At 35.4% G+C, this 17,479-nt stretch overlaps 2 protein-coding genes across 2 annotated transcripts in view; both read left to right on the top strand.

The window, feature by feature from the left end:
• LOC143729596 (uncharacterized) overlaps positions 1 to 17,479 on the top strand; it is a 700,608-nt gene that overhangs the window by 439,253 nt on the left and 243,876 nt on the right. The gene's annotated exons all lie outside the window — the stretch shown is intronic.
• Positions 1 to 17,479, top strand: part of msraa (methionine sulfoxide reductase Aa) — an 82,174-nt gene that overhangs the window by 42,539 nt on the left and 22,156 nt on the right. Inside the window, exons 2-4 of the mRNA XM_077219386.1 lie at positions 4,438 to 4,506; positions 6,124 to 6,243; positions 13,306 to 13,410. Coding sequence (XP_077075501.1) covers positions 4,438 to 4,506; positions 6,124 to 6,243; positions 13,306 to 13,410 — 294 coding nt within the window. The remainder of the gene's footprint in view (positions 1 to 4,437; positions 4,507 to 6,123; positions 6,244 to 13,305; positions 13,411 to 17,479) is intronic.

Below are 17,479 nucleotides of genomic sequence, written 5' to 3'. Positions count from 1 at the left end.
TATCCAAAACCCGGACAGAACAGTCTAAGAGAGCGGAAATGTGGTATATTTTAATGTGTATATTTTAACACTTTAATGTGGTGTGATGATAATAGATAGATAGATACAGATTATAATATAAATGATATAAAAATAACATGTATGTATATATATATATATATATATACTTATCATTTATATAATAATGTGTTTTAATGTATTGATTTATTTTAATTGAATTTATTAAATTAATTAATTCTTAAATTGATATAATAAATTATATATATAAATATTTATTCTTAAAATATATAAAACCAACTTGATGTTGTTCATGTGTACAGTAAAAAGAGATGTCTATGAAGCCCCTAAAGTGACATTTGCAGAAATAAATAATTCTTGTTCATATTACAAAAGACATGAATCATTTTAATTCTTTTCAATTAATCATTTGAACCAAATACGTCTGAATGATTCATTCGTGAATCAGTCTGAATTTGAATGATTTAAAAAAAATATATAAATCAAGTAATTGCATATGACAGGAAAGGTCATGTAAGTTCATATCCATTTTTTTTCATACTATCTGCCTCCAAGCATCTGTCAATCTCAGCATCTGTGTTCTGAGGTCACGCAGAGAGAGCTGAGTGCTTTGGATTCAACATGATGGAATGGGTTGAGATGTAACCATACACTAGCTATATAAAATACAGCTAAGGTGAGTGCTGGCCATTAGAGAGCAGGAGCGTGGTGAGAGGCTAATAGAGAGCTGTGTAGCTCAGCGAGGGTTGTGGCTGGGTCGTGTGCACCAGCTGTGCGGAAGTTACAAATAGTCTAGTTTTGACGTAAATGGACAGTAAGTTACAACTTGCGCACTATTGAATATTTTTGCGTTGCACCATTAAACTCAGTTGAAGCGTGACTCTACATATAAACTAAATATTTACCTCCGATCAGGAGTAACGGTTGGAATAAAATAGCAGACTGACTGCATCAATAAGCTCTTGTTTTACCTGACAGAGTAATTCTTTAGATATATGTATACGCCAATGCATCGCTCCGTATTGTGCTTGTCAAATAAAATCAGTCATAATAAATAAATGTAATTTCTTGTGGGTTTTTTTTGTAGTATTTATGGTTACACTTTATTTAAGGTGTCATTGTTACAGTGTAATTAAATATTTAAGTACAGTGTAATATTAATTAACTACATGTACTTACTATAGGGTTAGGGTAGGATTAGGATTTGGTTGAGGGTTAGTTGCATGTAATTATGCATAATTTACTGTTATTACTATGGTAATTACATGTAACATAAGTAACAAGAACACTGTAAAATAAAGTGTTACCGTATTTATTTATTGAGCCTTGTTCATTTTAAAAACAGTTTCTGAATGTTATTTATGCTCCATATAAAAGTATTATGATCAGTAGTAGCCTAGTTAAGTAAATAGGATCCTATTTAATCAACTTATTTTTACCGTCGTTACGTGAGGCAAAAGTTAGAATGAAGGAAAAAATTCACAAAATTTCAACACAAATACAAAGTTCTGTCATTGAACGCAATCTCAACTTAACCTGCTTGAAATCACATCATTCTTTATTGGTCACAGCTGATTGGTCCTGCTGTATCAGTAGCCAATGATCTCACATGCTCAACCTTCAAATACTTGGTTAGCATTTGCCTTAGCAGTGCGACGCGCTTTCAGAAACCCTCCGCCTTGCCCAGCTCCACCTGTATACTGTAGATCTGCTACGAGTAGTTCATGTGCGCTATATTGTACAGCAACAGCATGTCTTTCTTGTTCACACCAGCATGCGATGCATGTATTGGCATTAGCTCTGCAGCAGATTAGATCTATTCAGCCAAGACCAAATATACCAACATTGTTATACCCATTACCATGCCAAACAGTCTGAGAGAACTTCTGTTCACAATGCTTCATGGGATTTTTTTAAATGAGCATTTTTATATTTCTCCATTGTTTTTACTTCTATTCACCTTTTCACAATGCTTCATGGGAGTTATTCCCCTTAGCAAAGCCGTCCAGTACACAGGCTTGTACCTTTTATACCTGTCTTGTGGCGCAACCCTACCCTGGTCACTCTTCTCTCACTGAAAGGCAGAAGTACAGCCACTGACCAACACTGTTCTTATTGTAAGGCAAGCTACTTTTCAAAATGACGCACTGCAGATCAATAAGACTATTCCACTATATGCCTCGCACTGCAGACCAGGCCTGAGCAACATATGGGAGATCTGAATGGCCTGCTTTTAACTGATTTTGAAAGCGTATTTCTGTAAAGAACACCTAGATGACACCACATGGATTACTGTATTTTGTAAAGCAGTATGTGTGACTTGTCAAGTGTGACGAAAGAACTGAAAGCAGTATCAGCCACGGTTTTTCTTTTCAGTCCTTTTTCATGCATTATTTGATTGGACTGGCAAAATGTAATATTAATTGAAAAATGTAATATTATAAGATAAAATATTAAATATTAAAAAGTGAAATAATTATGTAAAAAGTGAAAATTAAAAGTTATTGAGGTCATTTGACAAAAGTTTTTTAGTTCTAGAACATTTATTGTTCTGCATGTTATTTTTAGCGTACAGTGGAAACATGGGTTGTTGTTTTAAAATCAAAATAGTTTATTTTTTTTATTCATTCTTTTCATTGGAAGACTTAAGATGAATTTTTAAAGAATATCCTGTTTGTCTGTATTGTCAAGCTCCAAAATGACTAAGAAAGCGCTCTACAAGTGGTCCATACTACTTTTCACTGTATCACAACACTGGCTTAAATGATTTGTATGACATGGACTGATTTGCTTCTCATATTAGTCAGCCTATACATATAGTGCAATATAGAGTTACATGGACCAGTTTTATGTTATTTTTATGGTGTTTTTGAGTCCATTCTGATTCATTGTCATTATTTTGAAAAGAGCAACCAGGATATTTTTCTAAAAAAAAAAAAAGAAAAGAAAAAAAGAAATAAAATAATCTACTTTTGTGTTCCACCGTTTCATTTTAGGGTGAAGCAACTCTTATTCTTCTAGCCGGTGTTCTCTCTTTTTATATTGATTGATATTGAATGAATAGACTACATGGATTTTTTGCTCAATGTACTGTACGCTGTAAGAGAGTGTTGAGCGGTTGAAACCGATCAGCACAGAGAGTCTGAATGTAAAAGTGATTTAATGAAGTCTGTTCTAATGCTTCTCTTCAGTCCACTTACACAGATTAGATTAGAACTGTGGCCTCCACAGAAAGCCTTTCTTTTCACTGTATTGTTCGAGTGCCATTTTAATTCTAAAATGGAAAGGTTTACTGTGCCAAAAGAAGATTTGCACTCTGTTTCACCACCAATTGATATATATATATATATATATATTTTTTTTTTTATTATTATTTTTTTTTTATCATCATTTAACACAGCCACATTTCAGAAAGCCCCTTGTGAAACACACCACTGACCTTGCATGCAAAAACATTTTATAGATATGACTTTGAAATGAAAGAAAATAGAGACAACAATGGACTGAACATTCATTTATTTTAATTTTTTTATTTAACAAATGGGAAAAAAACCATTATTGGCTATTTTTTCTATTTATTTAACAGAAAAAATGGCAAATAATTGACTAAACTTTTATTTTATTTTTATATATGTAAAAAAAAAAAAGTTCAACCCATGGAACATTTTATGTATTTATTTATTTATTTATTTATTTATTAAAGTAGTCTGTGTACTGAACAGGCATTTATTTATTTGTTTGTTTAGCTATTTATTTATTTAATTTAACTGAATTTTTAAAAAATAATAAGGTCTGAACATTTATTAATTTATTTATCAATTTCCTAATTCTTTGGAGCATAATTAACTTTTGAAGCTTTCCCCTAATTAAAAGTGGTTGAGTTCAGGATTAGTGTGGCCGTGAGTGAGTTACAGTGAACTGCATGCATCAGTCTGGTCTGCCATTAGTCATGGCTGTATCGGCATGCCCTGCTGCCATAGCAACATACTCATACAGTATGTGCATGTAGAAGCTCCGGCATGGCAGCGCCCAGATGTTGAACCCGGTAACCTCTATTTAGTCTAATCCACGCAATGGTTTTCCATGCCTTGGCCCATCTGTATCCCTGTCACATGTTAAAACATCGCATTGACATACATTAATCCGGCCAGGTGTTGTTTCCCCTCCCCTCCTTTAACCTTCCCTATGTCCTTTCCTATCTTCCCGGTGCTCCTAAAGTAAAAGATAAAGGAATAAAGCCAAAACTTATGGGTTTAACTTAATGAGCTGCATAGGAATAGAGCCGCTATCCTCCTGGGAGTTTCTTCCCTACAGTGAGTTGTGGTGTTTTTGCGTCGGGAAGAGCACATTATGAAGTCCTGTTGACATTGTGTTGATTTATAAGGGCATTCTCTCCATTGTTTCCCCTGTGTCCTGCAGCTAAGCATGACGTGAATGGTAACAGGACAGTACCACCGTTCCCAGAGGGATTGCAGATGGTTTTATTCGGTAAGTGATCCGAGCTGTGAGATATATGTGTGTGTGTGTGTGTGTGTGTTATCGTGGCATGGGGGTAGACGACCGGCAGTGGAAGGTAATTAGTCCCCTCATTCACCCCCTCATCCCCTTGAAGAAGCGCAAAACCCAAAACTGCAAAAGGATGAGGAAAATAAAGGGGAGGGGTGTGCCGATTAATTGCACACTGCTGATTAGGATCTCTTTAATAAATGCATTTGTACAGCCTCCCTTTTTTCTTTATTTAGGCCTCAAACTGTGTAATTCATCATGGCGGACAGGAATTAAATGGCTGTTTTATCACAGGGTCTTAAATACAAATAAAATAATATTCAAAGTATGTATGCATCTTTGCAAATCACAAACCCCCCACTGAGAGCGATGAAGGGTAACTCAGGTACCTTTGACTCAATGAAAATGTGCCTTTCTTCCTGCTAGACGGCACGCACAGCGCTCCGAACATTGACGTCCCCCATGTGAAAGCGTCATCTTATAGTCTTGGCGTTCGGGTGTCCCTCTGGGCCAGCGTAATTGAGCTCCAGATTCTAGATTCTCTATCATACGCCTTATGCTCGCTTCTCCACAGCAGCTTGTAAATCAGAGAAATCTGGTCAAGCCGACAGTCGTGTGCGTTTTTCTTCTTCTTCAACAATTGAATTACTTTCCACCCGTGGGATGTTGCAGTAGATAACGATGTACTATTTACCCTCTCATTTATTTTTACTGTTAAAGTATTATTTGGTAATAAATGCTTACAGCGGGTGTTAGTTTTATGGTGGTTGATGTGTTTTTATTGGCCCTGAGTAAATGCGTGATGGAGGAGTCTTTAGTTTTATGGGATTGTAAATTCATAGCTAAAATATAGAGCTTTGAAAAGAAAAAATAGGACCTGATTTAACACCAGTGGGACGGTGCTAGAGGAGGCTCGTTCCCAGCACAACACAAAAACACACGGCAAAGAAAAAAGAGAGGGTTTTTTATGCTTTTGAAAGAAGCTTCTTATGCACACCAAAGCTGAATTTATTTGATCAAACATACAGTAAAAAACTTCTGATACACTGCAGAATCTTATTGACTATGTCATTTTAAAGGGATAGTTCACCCCCAAATTAAAATGGTCATTTTTTAGTTACTCTTATCTCTCTTAAACACTTTTCACATGTTTGGAAATTTTCTATGTATTTTCTAGGTATTTTTTTCTGTCAAGCTCCAAAGCCGAAAAATCTTAAAAGCATCCAAAAAGTATTATAAAAGCAGTCCATATGACTCCATATGCACTAAATTCCATGTCTTTTGAAGCTGTATGATAGCTTTATTGAGGAAAGGGAAGTCATTCGGACTATTTTTTTAACAATTGAACATGGTGCTAGCAACCCAAAGTCATGGGTTTGATTTTCCATGGAATGCATGAAATGTATGTGTATAGTTTGTAAATGTATACTTTGAATGCAATTTAAAAGTGTCCATCAAATGCATACATGTTCTCAGAATCAATACTATCTTTTTAATTTCTGGCAATAACAGAAATATGATGTTTTGGATCAGTTATTGGTTATTGGCTATGGCTGTGTGTTAGGAATATTTATTTTTTCTTTAATGTTTTTAACACAGGCATGGGCTGTTTCTGGGGAGCGGAGAGGAAATTCTGGAAGCAAAAGGGGGTCTATTCCACTCAAGTGGGCTATTCTGGTGGTTACACCCCAAATGCGACCTATGAGGAGGTGTGCACAGGTATGTCTCTGATTACCATTTCCAAGCTGTCAGTCACTTATTGTCTGTGGAGCTCCTGCCACGTAAAGAATGTGTGCACAGTTTGAGTATCAAAAATTATACATGAACTGTTTTGGTGTTGAATGAGTTGGAATGGCGGTAAAATATCTATGAGAACTTCACTAATTGAAGAGTAGAAATCAGAATTCTGAACAGAATTTGTTCTGTAATTATAGTCTTGTTCTTTTTCGTAACATCTGTAAGCATCCAGATGGCATTCATATATGCTTATACTTAAAATGATAACACTTGCTCAAATAGCAATAATCCAGTAACTGGCTAATATACCAATACAAAACAACACATGCTCATACTGTCGAGATTTGCCCGTTCAAAAATCACCATGACGCTTCTGCTTGAATGCAGTAATCAAGAAGGGTGTTTATGGCTGGTTTTGCCTTAGCTGTGCCAGCTGTTGGCCTATTATTATTATTATTATTAGTAGTAGTAGTAGTAGTAGTAGTAGTAGTAGTAGTAGTAGTGTAGTAGTAGTAGTAGTAAGGTCCAAGCCTCCCCTTCCATATCCTACAGGATTTGTGATTTAGAATAGTAGGCTTTTCCTTCAAAAAACAAGACGGGAAAACAGAATAGGAATGCAGTAATCCTATTTTATTTTTTATACACTCAGTCACTCAACAAGGATGCATTAAATTGTCAAAAGTGACAGTAAGAGGACTTTTACATGGTTACAAAAAAATTAATTTCAAATAAAAGCTGTACTTTTAACCATTCATCAAAGTGTATATAAAATTCAAAATTAATATAAAAATCACAGTTTCCACAAAATAATAATAATCTGTGATAATGTCTGATAATAATAAGAAATTATTCTTGAGCACCATATCAGCATATTACAATGATTTCTGACACTTGATGGCAAAGCTGAATTTTCAGCAGTCTTCAAAGGAATAGATTACTGTCTGGATTTATTTTAGAATATATTAAAACAGAAAAAATTATATTAAATTGTAATAATATTCCACAACTGATACTCTGATTAAAATAAATGCAGGCATGGTGAGCATAAGAGACCTCTTTCAAAAGCATGAAACGGTCTTACAGACCCCAAACATCTAAACAGGAGTGTACAAAGAGCACACATTTTTAAAATTAACACAAGATTGCTACCATTTCATTTTTTGTTACTTTGCAATTCTTTTCCAAAAAAAAAAAAAAAAATGCACAAAATATTGTTTTTGAAAAATAAATTGAATGAAATGAATCCAACATTCTGAGTCCTGACGTATTCAGCAGATGATTTTCTCAGCTCAAACTTACTCTGGTAGTTTTCCTCAGCCTAGAAAAGCATGGCAGGCCTGGGCTTTGATCTCCCGAGCTTTCCCTGTGTTCACAGCGATTTCCTATCGAGTGAATTTGCTTTAATGGTCTCTCACAGAGTGCACAGCTATTCCTTACTATGAAGTTTAGACGCAAACATGCATCTCACTGCAGGGCATTTATATTTAAATTCCTTCTTTTTCTTAAAAACTGTATATTTTGAGAATCAAAGCTGTTTTAAAGCCGGGTGTGATGATTCAGCAGGTGGTCCATTACTACAACTGCTATATACGGCGTGCGGTGCTGAAAGCGCAGGGGAGCTGTCCACTGGCTGGTGCTGAAATGAATGCTGGTGCTGAAATGGTTGGCAACACTCTGTGCTCCTCCACAGGGTTTGAATGCTGACATCCTTTTGAAACAAGTAACAGGATTTTAGAAGAAATGGGAAGATAAGGCTGATGTTTATGTTGTGTTCTTAGATATGACTTGCAAATGCATGGCTTCATTTCTTTCAATAAAATCTTTTTCAAAACCTAGTGAGCTGCCTCACTGCCTACAATGACAGCTAGCTTCTAATGCAGCATCTTTTTTTCAGATTGACAGTTTTTTTTATTGATTCCACAAAAAAAACTTCCAGAATACAACAATACATATGTATAGAATCAACTTTTTTTTTTTTTTCTCCAAAGTCGCCAACCCTCTCCCTCCCGACTTTTATACAATTAGGTTCAATTAAGATAACTTTGGGCATACCATGGAGAGGAAAAAGAAAATAATAGCATACATATATATACACCATCACAATTACACTTTCGAGTGTGGGCATGTTTCTTACACAATTATTACTGCCCCTTTTCCAAATCAGATAAGAACCTGGACCTTTTCTTATAGTATAGATTTATTTCATCAGTCTTTTTATAAGACATTACTTCAAATGCGGACACTTTACCTAGTTCTGTTATCCATTCCTGAAAAGAAGGGGCGTCTTCCGACTTCCAAATCCTAAAGATTATTTGTCTGGTAAGGCAGCATCTTGACTAAATGAAACCTCATAAGTGACTAAATGCACTACATAGGCAGAGTACCATACAAATAGGGCTCAGAATTATAGTCTAGTAGTCGTAACCGGTTCAATGAAGACTTGAAGAAGAAATAAGCTTCTCCATTGCAGGAATAAATTACAGGAATAAATTATTTTTAAATCTATAAAAATAGATAACTATTATATCAAAACATTATATTAAACACAACTCAGAATAGTAGTCTACTTTTAATCATTTTATTAAACTTAAAAATATTCTAAAAAATGTTAAATATGCTTTTTATTATTGAATGAATTATATGTATATCTCCAGTCCTTTTGCTTTATCCACCATCTTGAGAGGTTTATTTTTATTTTTTATTTTTTTTATTTTACAGAGCTTGTCACAGTGTATTCTGGGATTTTTTTCTCCCCCAGTGCATTCAGGAGTCTGCCTTGATGTCTTAAAATATAGGCAGCCTACTAGGTTTTATAGCAGTACGATAGAATCATACACAGGATTTAACTTATGCATCTGAGGGGGAGGGGACGTGCCATGATCCTTAAATGCTCTCTCGCTTTGTCTACGCACTCTCTCTTTCTGTGTTAATCTCAGTCCTGTCTGCACAAGACCTTGTGTCAACAGGGGATTAAAAGGTATATGTCCGCCAAGCAGAAACATGCACTAAAGATAAAGCCACCAACGCAAACAATCATAGAAAATAGCATTTTATGGGTCATTCTACAAAGCGGGTGATATTTGCCCCCTTAACATAAAGATGTGTAAAAAAAAAAAAAAAAAAAACTCTATAGTTGATATCAGCTTGCAGTTTTTCTTGAAGTATATATATATAGTTAAATATATTCCTGTGATGTCAAAGCTGCATTTTCAGCAATCATTACCAGGTTATCCAGGCTTCAGTGTCACTTGATCCTACAGAAATCATTTTAATAAGCAATTTGCATTTGGTTTTGTTCGAAAGAACTATATATATATATATATATATATATATATATATATATATATATATATATATATATATATTAGTGCCATTTATTATCAGTTAAACAAATTATTTAATAGATTGTTTCAGATCTTACAAAAATACTTTAAAATGCACCTTATAAACTGGAAAAAGCACCAGTTTCATAGAATGACCCTTAAAACTGAAGCAGCTCGAAGTCTCTCTTTTCACCCATTTTTTGAAACCGAATCAGAGCTGCACAAAGACAAATCATGAGAGGATGGTGTGCTTGTGCCTTTTCAGTATCACACACAACCATTATCTCTGAATTTCAGTGGATTGTAGTTTTGACTGCTCCCACTTGTATTGACGGTCTGTAAAAGGCACTTCCCTTGACTACTACTTACATCACAGCTGTACCTTGGCTTAGTCTCAAGCTGCAGCAAATATGGCCGCCTGTGGTTGACCTTCACCGTGTCTAGAACGACACAGCCCGAAGAGGGGGTGGGTGAGGGGATTTCACCCAAAATAAATGGGGGTTGAGAAAAGGGATCGGAGCTGGGACTGGGAGATGGGAAGAAAAATAGGCAAGATGCTTCAAAGAGGAAATGAAGAAGGGAAGAAAGCTGAGCAGAAAGAGAGGAATAGAAATCAAGAGGGAGGGAGGGAGGGATGAATGTAAAGAGAGGAGTGGGAAGTGTAGGAACAGGTTCAATGGGTTCATTACTCTTCCATAAGCCAACATGCATAACGCAGTTGGAGGATAATGCTGCCGGCTCTTATGCCTCCATTAGAAAACCATTGTCTTATCGCTGAATCTACGAACATTTGCATAAAATACTGTGGAAAGGTTACAACGAGTGCAGAAATGTAGCTCTCTTTTGCTGTTGCAGTCATTTTATACTGCTCATGTGTATTTCTCTATCTATAAAAAGATTATAGATGGATGAGAGAAGATGCAACTGCAGTATCCAAATTAACAAGTGCCTAATGCAAGTACTGTAAAATTTGACTTTGGTGAGAAAATAAGTTTGCTTGCCCTTTAATAAGAAATTGCATGGTTTATATTGAATTGGGACTATGATCATTAGACCTTGACTCATCTAATTCAAAGACATACAAACCGTCTCCTAAAGAAAACTCGGTAGCACTTTACTTAAAGCCTTTATGTATAATTCATTATGTAGGTATTCATAATGTACATTGATAATGCATTGTTATTTGCAGATTATTTGTTCCATCTGAAATTGGTTGATTGTCATATGTTTTAATGCATTACACTAAAAGGCGTAACATAACATAAGTAATATAATCTATTGTAACTGTGGTTACAGTTATTCATGAGCCATACAATGCATTATAAGGTGCATTACAAAGCACAATTAATGCATTAAAAATACTTTTAAAATGCATTCTTTATAAAGGCTTTAAGAAAAGTGCTACCCAATACTCATTCTTGACACAACCTTTAACAAAATTTTCTTTAAAATTGGACGGTGTATTTTCTAGGAAATGTATCTAGGAATCCAATATATATCTGTATATACACACATTTATATCATTTTTTTTAAGACTGGCTTATTTTGTGTATGAAAACTGTGAATGAAGGAAAAAGGAAAGTAAAACATATATATATATATATATATATGGTATGTATGTATGTATGTGTGTGTGTGTGTGTGTGTGCGTGTGTTGTAATAAAAATGCAAAGTACCGTTCCTTTTCTATTTATTTTATTTCATGTTAAAATTAAAGCTATGTTTTATTTTATTGAGTGTGTAAGCCAGTGTTGTTTTAGTTTTTTACTTTAATTCAGATATATTAATATTTTGAATTAGCTTTTATTTTTATGTTTTATCTTAATTTTAGTTATGTGCTTTTGTCATTGTAATATTTTTTCTATTTAATTAATATTTCATTGCTATTTAAGTTTAATTTATTTTTAGGTCAGTTTTAGTTTGGGACTGTGCACCGATGGGGTAATTTTTTAAAAGGCAACATTTCTAATTTTCATTTAGTTTAAGTTTTTCAACTAATATTTTTATTTTATTTCAGCTTTAAGTCAATTAACGGAAAAGTTCTTCATAGTTTTAGTTTAGTTAACGATAATAACCCAGGTGTGAGCGAATCCATGGCATTGTTCTTTGAAGTTAATGTAGTTCCCAGACAACAAAAGTGTTGTAATACCTTTCAACTTGGTCCTATGTTTAATTTAGGGTATATGCAGGGCCGTCATCAGAGAGGGACGGCTGGGAACATTGCGAAGAGCCGGCTCGCTAAATGTATTATTACAATGCTGAGTGTATGGTGTGAATTGAAGTGACGGCCCTGGGTGTATGGCCAATGGCACGGCTTTGGTTTTCCATATCTCAGCTCTGATAATGTTACTACCCCTCTGTCGTCTTGCCTGGTAATGAAAATAACCCCACAGGTTAGTCCTTTATTACTTTTTTAATATTAAAGCAATATAGATTTACTGGAGATAACGTAGAGGAAGGCCCCCCATAAGACTGAACCAGAGATTATTAAGCAGACTTCTTTGGTAATAAATTAATGATGGGAGATATGGAATTAGGACCTTGGTTTTTCAGTTTTGGGGTTCTAGTCACAGCGGTTTCATGTTCCCTGATTAATTTGCAACATGTTGCTCATCATGCGAATGTAGTATATAGACATAGTCATAAAAATAGCTAGATAATACTATGAATCCTGTTTTTGGAAGTGTATTTATGCACTGAAATTAATGCAAACACAGAAACACACTTAGAAATATATATATATATATATTCAGAACCTGAATTATTTACTGATGCCTTACAATCCACTTAAAGCACTAAATGTGCTAAAGTAGCACCGGACTGTATTCATATCAAATCATTGTAAAATTTTTAGTGCAAACACAACCTGACACTTAGAACCTAACACTTGTGACATGTAAATTTTGTAATTATATCAATTCTTTTAGTGAATTGGGCTGTTAAACAATGCAGACAGCGAGTGGAAATACCCCCCAAACCCCCCCCCACCCCCCATTTTGTTTTTACCTGAATGAATTTGAAAATAATTGTCTTAATACTTTGATAAAACTTAGATGGCCTCTGTAGGATAATACCAATAACAAAAACACCTTGCAGTTTTGCTCAGAGGTTGTTGTTTTACAGATGTCGGAAAAGAAAAGACATCTGCAATTCTCACTGTCATCTCAGTCTGACCAACTTGTCTTCCCTTTCGATTGTTACTAATGGCTGTGCTGTTGTTTAAATCCAGCCTTAAAGAGAGCATAATCATCAGGTTGAGTGTGTAATGTAGTGTGCTTGTGTTTGTTTGATGCTCCTCTATGCTTCTCCTCCAAGCTTGCTAACCCACAAAGAGTCATTTCAAAGAAATTTCTTGCTTTTACGAGTCCTTCTAGAGCAAGCTCTCTTCCTCTTATGCGTTTTTCATGGCTTTCTCCTTCAGGTTAGATTTCTTTTTCAGCTTATTGAAAAGCACCCAGCTGATGCAATGAGCACAGGTAGATCGACTGCCCTTGTACTTTTATGACAGGGTCAAAAGACACATAAAGTCAATCAATATGGAGGACTGACCCTTCCGCTAGAGACGCGGCCAGTCAAGCCAAGATCACTGACCCTTGATGACCTTACTGGAATGGGACCCCAGACCACCTCTGTTTAACCCGAGTGTGTGTGTGTGTGTGTGCACTGTGACTCTTCGGCAATGATGTTTACACAGGCACCTCTGCTCTTCTTCCTCACGCAGGTAAAACAGGGCACTCAGAGGTGGTTCGTGTGGTCTATGAGCCTGAGAAAATCAACTTTGCACAGTTGCTCAAGGTATTCTGGGAAAGCCACAATCCCACACAAGGTAACATTTCATTCTGTCACAAAATAATATCCTAAAGGGATGGTTTGCTCTTCAAAAATAAAAATTCTGTCTTTTTGACTCCCCCTCTTGTCGTTCCATACCTGTATGGCTTTCTTTCTTATGTGGAACACAAAGAAGTTCAGCTGTTTTTCCCCCTATGCCGTGAATGTGAATGGGGAAGTGTGGAGCTCCAAAAAGCACCAAGTAGTCCATATTACTTTGCGTATTATATTCCAAGTCCTCTAAAGTGTTATGGTAGCTTTGTGAGGATATTAAAGAAATCTTAAAACACATTTTGGGAAAAATATTTTATTGCAATGAAAAAATACAAAAATGGCCAAAAAGATATAAGGAAATGTTAAAACTAAAACTTATTGAAAATTTGTTTAATTTATTATTAGAATTATCTACGTATATGAAGTATATTTTGGGCCTTTTTTAAATATTCTTAAAAATAATTATTTTCCCTTATAGGATATTGAATCAAGATATAGCATTGCTAGAAGATTTTCACTAAATAAATTGTAGTCTGTTCTTCACATCCAGCAATTTAATTGCATCAGAACACTTTGAACGTAGACAATGAGTCACATGGAAAACTTTTTTGATACTTTATTTATTTGAATTTTAAAAGCCTCTGTCTATATTCACTTTTATTGAATGGAAAAGAGCATCCAAGACATGGGTTTCCTTTTGTGTTCCACAGAAGAAGAACAAAAGGAGTTGAACAACATGAGGCTGAGTAAATGATGACAGACTTTCATTTTGGAGTGAACTGCCTCTTTAAGATTATATTTAGTTCATTGGCTCTGTCCCAAATGGAACCCTAAATTCTTGCGATCTTCCTATGAGTCCACACTTTTGTGGCATAATGCCAATTTGACTGTCAGGTAGAAGTTTGCTGTGGGCTTGGCAAAAGTGTGCATCAAGGGCACATATCAACCGCAAAGGGGGCGCTTGCGAGCACCCTTCTGAAACCTAAAATGACAAAGGCCCTGTCCCAAATGGCACACTCTGGACTTGTGGACTTCCTCAGAGTCCACACTTTGGTGACGTCATGTAGTGCAGACCTATAGGGCCCTTAGCGCGAGTCCGCGAGGGCGCATTGAGAGGTATTTTTGGGACAGACTCGATCGTCACGCCAGAAACAGGAAGAAGGTCTCAGCTCAGACATCGAAGCTGAATAAACTTAAAGGTCATCTCATCAGTCCCTTTATTAGAAAAATATCATAAATATCATTAAAAAAGATTACAGTCTTTAGCATCGAGAACAGGATTTATTTTATTTTCCCAAATCTTATGTCCATGTGAACTACACAGCCTGCTTTTACAGTTCTGTAATTGTATATGCCACCTGGGCATTAGAATTGATGTCATGGTTATGTAAATGATCAATACAGTTGTACATAATACATAATGTTCAATTTTAACACAAAATTAAAATGTAAATGAGTTTAAGAAAAATGTATAGGTTTCAATATTCATACTACGTTTATATGACTCAGTAAAGCCATGACATTCGGTTCTATTTATGCAATGAATCATAATGCGATCGTATTATTTAACACGCTATTATTATGTTTGAGATATCAACCACTGGTCGATAATGTTTGTATAAACTGTAAGTAACAACTGGTAAAATGTACGCCTATATCATAAAGCCATGTTAACAGTCCGTGAGCGAAATCTCCTCCCATCCGTTTTCTGATTGGCATTTCGCAAGGATTCCTGGGTAGTTAAAGTGGGTGGAGCCTGCATCTATGCGGGCTTTTTGAAGACCGCTTCAAGGGTACAAAGGGGGCACACTTCAGAGCGTTAAAATGCTAAATGGGACGGCCTACGGACTCGTTGACTCGGCGAGCACGTGCAATTTAAGTCCACGAGACCGAAAGTCCGCATAAAGTGCGCCATTTGGGACAGGGCCAAATAGGACAGTCTCGTTGACTTAACTGGGAAGCGAACGCGGCAGCCATTGTAAGACCACAAGTGCACATGAAGTGTGCCATTTGAGACAGGGCGATTATAAGTTGAAACTCAGTACACAGTAATTTTTGTTTAGCGCAGTGTTAATTTAAGAAAAGCTAAGAACAAAGAGCCATTTAAAAACCTGTAAAAAGCTCTTAAACTTTAGACAGTCTTAAGTTCCAGTGGTGTGTGAGGTACGAGAGGCTCATGAATTCACAAAGAAGAGAGGCAACAGTTTGAGTGGCCGCAATCATGAACAGAGAATTCAGATCGGAGATTAAAGTGTCTCGGCCATCCAATCACATTCAGACTCATCGAGATGGCCTGTATAATGTCCTGATTGTGTCTGTGGTGATGACTAACACTCATCTCGTTCTTATACTTATATATGTTCACAGTGAAATCATGGTTTTGCTTCTGTTTTAAAGAATATAAAAAACTTGCTAAAAAACCTTATAGAAAAACGAAGTAATTAAAAAAATGGGTTTACAGCTATAACGACACCAGTAATAGTCCCAGTAAAGTTTCTTCAGCATGGTTAATGTACTGTTCCCAGGCAACAAAAATATCTGTTCAGGACGCATATGTAGAATCAGCTATAAATCTATGAAGTCATATCTGGATCAAGAACAGATAGAACGGAGCTTTAATTAAAAATTGCACTCTTTCCAAGATTTCATATCTGGTTGATTGGGAGTTTGTTTCCCAAGAGACTAAAGTACTAATAGATGCTAAATTTGGACCCACAGAAGATGTACTGAGTGGCTGCACTGCATGATTACATCAGGGATACATGACTTACTTTAGTTCTCAGGTGTCTACATTTAACCTCTTAAGTGTCATGGGCCCACCGGTGGGCCCAAATCCATTACATATTTAAAACAGTAATAATCTATACTAAACCTAAACTAATCTTGACAAACTATATATCATTTGAAAGCTTACAATCTCTAGTTTCCATATTTGGTTACTGATTCTCAAAACAAATTACAGAGGAGCCGTAATTTATTAATTTGCAACAAGAATATTTTCATACTCCTAGGCGTGTTCAGACCTTTATTTTGAAATAGCAATGAACATGAAAAATCATGAAAGAAGGGTAGAAACCAGTTTGTTTTCATGCCAAGAGTTCAAAAGATGGCAAGCATTCAATTATTTTAGAAAAAAAAGGTCTGAAAATGTTTTAAATATAAAGAAAAAATAATAGATTCACCATTTGTGATGTGGCCGCGAGCTATAACGCACATATGTTTTCTTTTATGTGTTTATTCAAGGTTTAATTCATATCAAAATCTGCCAAACTTCCAATACTACTTCTGAATAGGATGTCTACTTTATAAATTGTATGAAAATTGTGAAAATGATGGTTCAGATCACTCAAACCACATATGGAAATGGAGGCGCCCTTATATGGGCAGTAATGGAGTCTGGTTGTGACCTAGTGAAAAAGTTTGGTACTGCGCCCAAACAAAATCTTACTGAAAGCTCATTTCTTGAGATATCAACCTAAAATTTGAAACACAACTTGTTCAGATTTTTGGCATTGATTTTTTTGCAGTTTAAGAGTTGTCCAGGTTTTGAAAATATATATTTTATATAAAATATGAATAATTAATTTTTTTAAATCGTACATTTTCATAAACTCAAACTTCTGTAACTTTTTTTCTGTTTCACTTTCTTAATTTATTTCACTTCAACAAAAATCTGCCAAATGTCTTCTTTAAAACAAGACCAATTTTATGTCTATATTCCAAAGGATTCTTATCCTATACCATTTAAGTTTGGAATGTGCATTTTCATGTCTATTCAAAAAAAGGGGGGGTGACACTTAACAGGTTAAAGGGTTAGTTCACCCAAAAATATGTCACCCCCTTAAGCCATCCTAGGTGAATATGACTTTCTTCTTTCAGCCAAACACCCAAAAAAAAAGCGCATTCATCCATCATAAAAGTAATCCATACTGATCCAGGGGTTAATAAAGGCCTTCTGAAGCGAAGCGATGCATTTTTGTAAGAAATGTATCCATATTTATAACTTTATAAACTGTAATCACTGGCTACATAAAGAGTAGTTCACCCAAAAATTAAAATTTACATTTGTAAAC

This window comes from Siphateles boraxobius, unplaced genomic scaffold (genome assembly GCF_051911475.1).
Source record: "Siphateles boraxobius isolate OS27281-9 unplaced genomic scaffold, OSU_SipBor_1 8, whole genome shotgun sequence".
NCBI lineage: Eukaryota > Metazoa > Chordata > Actinopteri > Cypriniformes > Leuciscidae > Siphateles > Siphateles boraxobius.
The sequence above is the reverse complement of the archived record's forward strand: the minus strand, read 5'-3'. Positions and strand labels throughout refer to the sequence as shown.